General features: G+C 39.5%; 1 protein-coding gene across 24 annotated transcripts in view; it reads left to right on the top strand.

The window, feature by feature from the left end:
- The first annotated feature begins 3,225 nt into the window (after positions 1-3,225).
- The window catches only part of ABI3BP (ABI family member 3 binding protein), a 213,298-nt gene continuing 209,091 nt past the window's right edge, over positions 3,226-7,432 (top strand). For all 24 annotated transcript variants that reach the window (XM_081137863.1, XM_081137873.1, XM_081137874.1 and 21 more), the window contains exon 1: positions 3,226-3,395. In XM_081137863.1, the coding sequence (XP_080993989.1) occupies positions 3,317-3,395 (79 nt within the window). In that variant the 5' untranslated portion in view covers positions 3,226-3,316. The remainder of the gene's footprint in view (positions 3,396-7,432) is intronic.

Here is a 7,432-nt window from a genome sequence, read left to right as displayed (position 1 = left end):
CCCTGAGCTTAGGGAACTTGACTCTTTGATGATGGGAGGTGAGCATGTGTCCCCTTTGCTCCAGAGGGAAACATTACCTTTATTGCATGGGGCAGTAAACAAACTTCTGTCTTCCAATGTTGTTTGCTATATAAACATTCTTAAAAAGATAGTCTGGAGCCCAGGGAATCAGTGCCTCTTCTCATAAGATGTGCAGAAATGGGAACGATCCTTGGAGAATTGTCTCCTAACAACTGTAAATCCAGACATACTCTAGTTTTCTCTGGTTTGATTCAGAGCTAACCTTCAGACTATCTGAAAGAATTGATGAATTTTCCTTCATGTGATCCTCATCACACTTACTGCATTCTTATATGCACTGGGTGCAGTGATAAGCAAAAACAGGCATGGCCCCTGCCTTCACAGAAGAGAGACAATACACATATATATACACATATATATTATGTGTTTTTCCAGCAGTTCTGCCTAAATGTTCTCAACAGGATTTTTTAAATAGATTTTTTTTTTAACAGCAGTTTTAGGATCACAGCAAAATTAAGCAGAAGGTAGAGGTTTCCCATATACCCACTTCCTGACCCCAGACATGCAGAGATATACCACATGCCCTCTGCCCTCCCCATTATCAACAATCCACCAGAGTGGCGCATTTGTACAATTGATGAGCCTCCCTTATCACATAGTTATCATCTAGAGTTTATATTTTACATATGGTTCACTTCCGGTGTTGTGCATTCTATGGATTTGAATAAATGTGTAAAACTATGTTTTTCACAGATATTGGTTAATTCAATAATCTACAATCTCACAAGTAATGGAGCTTTACCTTTCTATGTTTCCAGATAAATACAGACACAAGTGGCATTTGAACCAGGGCTTAGTGTTGGCATTCTCTGGCCACAACAGAGACCGCAAAGCGATTCACGGATTATTCCACAGCTCTTGTCTCCAGTGTACCCAGGGTCAGAGGGTAATTCTTCCTTGAAAATGGCCTTAAATCCTCTAATGATTACATGCCCACAGCTCTGAAGTTTTATTCCATGCAGCAAGGCACTCACAGTTCTTCTGGAGTATTTGTCCACCTCCCGTTTGGGTTGGGACTCTGACAGGACAGGAAACTTTTTGTTCCTTGAGAAGGTGAAATGCCTCCTCTGACGTGGTCCGCTCTTCACGACGTGCCTCCTCCCTGCTCTGCGGGGAGCTCTGACACTCAGTGTCTTCACTGACTACTCATTGTCCCACTAGCTAAGGCAATAAACCAGCTCTTCTGACAAAATAATCGGAGATTAACCTTTATTTAATTAGCTCCCAGACAGTTTCAAGCTACAAATAATGATTGCTCATGTAGGCTGCAGGCCAAGCAGAGACTGATCCCTTAATTCCATTACCTAACCCTCGGGCCAGCCCCTCACACTGTTGCGAAGAAACAGCCTTCTCCGTATTTCTGCTGGGTTGTTTTCTTCCCTTAGAAATCTGTCGTTTCTGCTAGCACAGTGGCCTCCCTGGCGAACTTAATGGCAATGGCATATAGAAGCGGAATCAGCAGTGCCAGCTGGATGAATGTCCAAACTCGGGTACGAGAGAGCTGCCTAGTCAAGTAAAAAATTAAAGATGAAAAGACCTGTTAAGTAGCCCAATGCCCTCGGTAGCGGGTGCCAGAGCATTCCTATGGTGAAAGCTTAGACGGGGCCAGCTCCAAATGACTTTAACAATGTGCCTTCTCACGCTTTATTTGGAAGACGGGACTGTCTCTTCAATTTTTCTTTTTTCTTTGGTTTTCCGACTATAATTTCATTTGACCATCGCTAGTCCGTTTCCCTCGGCCACAGCAACATTTGGTTCAACTACAGTTACCCCATGAAATAGGCTATTTTCAGAGTCAATATAAATGTACAGGCAATATTTAAAGCACTTTATTAACCCAGCCATCCTGGCAAGGCCTCTATTCAGGGGAATGTAATGTAGGGGGAGAGAGGACACATGTGAATGTTGGAGGTAGAAGCACCAGATTAGAATCATAGTTCTATTTAATTGGGGGATTTATTTTGGTTGTTTTCAGTGACGGTTATTTATTAAATGCTTCCTGAGGGGCAGGTACTGTGGTAAGCACTATCCAAAAATCCAGCTGGCAAATGTATGCAATTGGTACTATCATCTCTACTTTAGAATTTAAAGTTTAGTGATTAAGAGTGCAAACTATGGGATTAAGTTGCCTGATTAAAAGGATAGTTCTGTTGCTTACTAGCTGTGGCCTAATACCTGTCACTTAGCCTCTCTAAGCCCAGTATTTGTTACCTGTGAAGTGTAGGTAATAACAATGACTGCCTTGTAGGTTATTTTGAGGAATAAATGTTTTAATACATGTCAACTGATCATATCAGTGCCTGGCATGAAGCAAGCACTTAAATGTAAGCAATGTTGATGAATTAGAGATAGAAAAATTTGTTCAAAGACACATGGCTTACACATTTAAACTCTGGTCAGTACTATTCCAAAGCCCATCCAAATTATTTGCCATTAGAATACACTGGCTTGGTCAGGACATTTAACCTGTTTTTCTCACTGGTAAAGTGGGGATAACACCATGTTTCCTGTACAGCCACTGTGAGGATTAAATTATAATAATGTGGGCAAAGATACTATTACAGAACAGGGTCCAGAGCTGCAGATCATCACTGACAGTGAACTCACTGTATCTCTATGTCTAATATCTAGAGACTATATGTATATCTGTGTGTGAGTGTGTATGTCTGTACAGTGAATAGCTGTGTAGCTGAGTACTTACTCTTAAATGTTGCTCATGATATTGGAACTTCAGAAGAGCTCACAGTGCATTTTTTATGAGTTTACTCCCATTTAAAAGAAGAATTGGATTGGTGTACTAGATAATTAAAAACAGTTTTCTTCCTAATAGGGTTTTATTTTATATTTTTAACGTTCCAATGGTTTTAAGTATGTCTTTTCTGGATTTTTAAAAATAGCTCCACCAGTGTTTCAAGATTGTCTAAATACTTTCTCTTTCACAAATATAGATTGACTGTAATTTCAATTTTTATGTCACAGAGGGAAGAGACAGACAGTTATAACCTAGCAGGAAATGTTATGATATATTTTCACTATTGTGTGCCTTTTTTTTTTTTTTTGGTGTGTGTGAGAAAGGGTGTGATGTCATTTTGTCTCCACCCCCTGTGAGTAAGCCCACAGTACAACTCAGTGCAGCCGCCCGCCTCTGTCACTGGGAGACAGTCCACTTAAATGCAGCTCCAGGGTTGCGGGACACCCACCAGCATCACTCCCCGTGTGAGGTGGCAAATGCAACATGCTGTCCAGCCTGGGGTGTCTCCTTCTCTGTGGAAGTGTTGCACTAGCCCTGGGAAATGCACAGAAATTGCCAAAAGGCAAGTAGCTCTGATGTTTTGTGTTTTAACAGTAATTTTTAAGAGAGACTAGTTTTGAAATGTTGATGTTAAATGTGATCTGCTTTTCCAGATGGGGGGAATAGACTTATAGGGTGGAGAGTCCAAGTTCAAATGTGTGAGGGAGTTGCTTAAACTTTTACTTTTTTCCCCCCTCTGCTATTTACTTTTCAAGTGGATCTCTTTATTGCAAAAATGAAAACCAACTTCTTATTAGGTTTAGCAGATGTTCACAGAAGCTTGAATGGTATAGTTTAAAACTACAGTATTGTATATTGAATCAAATTGCATAGATGGGCATTGTAGTCTGTTAAAAAGAGTTGTTTGGTGTTTTTATCTGCCTTCCCAGAGACTAAGCCAGTACTATCTTAAGGTTATAAAGAGGCTAATTCTGAAACCTTCAGTCTTTGGTGTAAACCTCGAGCATACCTGTTAACTTGGAGGTTTAAGGATCCTGGGCACTGTGCATAGGACATGTGCTAATTCATAGACACATCTCTCCAGTGCAGTTTGGACAAGGTTTTGATCTGCTGGACAGGACACTCCCCCCTTTCCTGGCTAAAGTGCTCTCATTTTAGTGTTGGTATTTTGTTTACAAATGTCATCAGAAGAAAGTTAAAATTTTGAAATTCAGATGCTAAAAACAATCTCTTGAGGCCATCAGCACCAAAACAAGAGCCCTCCGCTCTCCTGTCTTTGAACATAAACGTTACATGTACGTTTTTGTTCCTTTCCAAAGGCACTTTTCTAAGCCGACTCCAGGTCCGCGAAGGCTTTTTATGGTTGCAGACTGCTATAGTCAGCAGGATTATGAAAAACAGGCTGAAACTTACCATGCAGTCATAATGGAAAATAGTGGAGGTAATGCAGAGCCACAGGCTTGTCAAAAACCTGCTGCATAGAGTCAGAAAGGAAGGCTGTTAGTGTCAGAAAATCCAAAAGGCCCTTCCTAGGTCCTCCCTGTATCTAGTTTGTCCCAAGTAAAAACTGTTCTCTCCTCAGTGTGTTGAGTGAAAGTTGAATCTAGGATTTGTGAAGGCTGAAGAGTTTGGCTAGTTGATACTTTACATGATCACCTAAAAAGCAATCAAAAGGCAAAGTAAACCTTCTCAGCTCGGGGTAATTATGCAAAGAAAAATAGAAACAAGTACACACTGTTAGATTTTTATCTTCTATCAAGAATTTTGTTCTTTGACCATAGTAGTAGTGTTTTCATAAACTGATTATGAGCCACGAGCATTCAGAATTGATTGTTCCTCCTGCAGAAATATTTAATGAGGACACACCATTTGAGAGCAATGTGGGGGCTTTCTCAGGCTCAGTTTTTACCTTGTTTTGTTTTGTTTTTTCCTTGTACTCACGGTGCAGGGATGATAGCCACAATTTTGTTACTGCAAATTCCAAGTGCTTTAATTATCATGTTGTAATCACTGGATACAAATCTGTTGACAGAATTTTTTTTATTTGTATGTTAAAAAAAAAAAAAGTTGTTAAAACTTTTGGTTAGTCCATTGCACTTCAATCTGAAGTCTTTTTATCCAGGCTTCTTTTGTAATTTTTGAAAGTATCCATAGTTTTGGTAATATTATAAAATAAATGGAAGTCTTCTTGTCTTCAATGCTATATTTTTTCTTTATTATGAAAGCTCCTGAGGAACTTTCTTTCATCTGAAGTCACCTTTCTCAAATTGGGTTTCAGCAATAGGTGTACTGTCCTCAAAAGGGGATTGGGGCAGGCATCTGTTCTCCAACAATAACTTGGGGAGCACTCATGCTTTGTCGGCTTTGGGGGAGTCACAATAAACATGAGAATTTTACAGGTTCTGAAACGTCTTAGGTAAGAAACCTGTCCAGCTTTTTTAACCTATTGTTTTCCAAATTCATTTGACTAATGCTTTTCTAGTGGAATAGCTGTAATAGCTTGCCAGAGGCTGTCTTTCAACAGAACACATTTGGTGAAATGCTGAATTAAGCAAGAAAAAGGAAAACAGTTTTACATTTCTTTTTCCTTTCTACTTTAGAGTCAGTTAAACATCATTTGTGATTTAAGAAAGGATAGAATTTTGAAGCTAGAAAGGACACTAGTGATCACCTAGTCTAGTGGTTCCCAGACCTTTGGATTCATGAACCAATAAAAATGCGTATGGATTTTCAAAATCAGGGTCCTGATATGGAGGGCATACTTGAATTTTGCCATGCAAGGGTGTCAAAGGGAAAAATCCTCATTATTCATAAAAATAAGCTACTTTAACATGTTTATAAAATTAATAAATTTATACAAATATATCCATTGTTCCTAGTTTTCTCCTTTTACCACAGACTCAATGAACATCACAGACCAACATTTGGTAACTACCAACGTAGTGTAACCATGTATTTTACAAATGAAGACACCCAAGGGCAGGGGAGGTTTAGTAACTTTCTCACATTGATGGCAGAACCAGAACTGGATTCTGGGTTCCTGACTTGAAATTCTGTTCTATTTGTGATGCATTATCATCATCATCATCATATATATATTTGGTTATTCATAGGAAAATAAATAATTTTTAATAAGAAGGCACTTATTGCATATCTTATGCATGTTGCATATCTAGTCACATACTTTCTTATAGAAAATAAATGAGCCCAACCAGGCACAGCTCAGCAGTTGAGCGTCGACCTAGAATCCAGGCAATCAGGGTTCGATTCCCGGTCTGGGCACATGCCCAGGGTGCGGGCTAGGCAGCCGATCAATGACTCTCTCATTGACGTTTCTATCTCTCTCTCTCGCTCTCCTTTCCTCTCTCTGAAATCAATAAAGGTATATTTTTTTTAAAAAAAGAAAATAAATGAGAAGAGTTTTGCTGCTTTTTAAAAGATTAGAGACTCTTATTAACAGACTTCTTTGCCTCTCCACTTCTCAATGACTATATTCTTTGGCAAACCATTTACCTTTGCTACATCTCAGTCTTCTCACCTGTAAAATGGGAATAATGTTAATAATCTCATAGTATTTTAGGACTAAGTAAGATAAGAGATGCAAAGCTTTTAGTAAAGAGTCTGACATATAACAAGTATTTCAATAAATATTTATTGGACCCCAGAAAAGTAGGTCAATACTGAAAAAATATGCATACCAAGTAATATGTGATCTTGTATCCAAACTGTCAGATAAATTTCTTGGAGGATAGAAAATGTGGTGACAAGTTCTTGGCAGAAAGGTGGGGCAGGGGAATAAGTGTTGCTCTACAATGAGAGAAGGTCTCTACCGTATCCACACTCCAGCCTGACCACTGTCAACACAGTGTTTGATTGTCTATGGAAATCTGCACCTTTGTCTTAGGATCAGCTTTTCCCTGGAGGTTGGTAAGGCCTCATGGAGCCTCCAGGAGAGATCGTCTTGAACTTGTTTTTTAGGAGGAGAATTAAGCTATAACACACAGGCCCTGGAGAAGAATTACCACATTGTTTTACACCTTTGAAAGTCCCTGTGCTCCAGCTACCTCTCGGAATCTTTGTTCTTGGCACCGTAGAACATTTTTTTTTTCCTGGAGTACAGGCTGAAATAAAAACCACAGAGAATGCTATATAGTGAAGGGAGCCAGCGAAAGCTTATAATGAGACATGAAGGGCTTGACACACCTCTTTGCAGAAAATCCTGTGTAATCAGCCAGAAGGCAAAGGCTACTATTTCCAGCCAACTCGATCACTCCCTCCTGAGGCACATGAGAGGAAAGCCACAGAGGAACATCCAAGATACAAGTGTAATCAGATGGGCTGAGGGCATGTGGCAGAGGAAAGGAGCATCTGGCTCTTTGCCTCAGGTTCTTACCTGGCAAGGTAGAAATCTCTGACTCCAAGGGGAAAAAACACAGGGGCAGGTGATAATAACAATAACTCTCATAGCTATTAATAACCGTTATTATCATAGGTAACACTCTTTGAGCTCATATTGGTTGTGGTCATTTAGGGCTAAATACTTTTAATGTGGAAAATCTAACTAAATTCTAAAAGCTTTCCTATGAAGCAGGCGTTTTA

This window comes from Miniopterus schreibersii, assembly GCF_964146895.1.
Source record: "Miniopterus schreibersii genome assembly, chromosome: 5".
Lineage (NCBI taxonomy): Eukaryota > Metazoa > Chordata > Mammalia > Chiroptera > Miniopteridae > Miniopterus > Miniopterus schreibersii.
The sequence above is the reverse complement of the archived record's forward strand: the minus strand, read 5'-3'. Positions and strand labels throughout refer to the sequence as shown.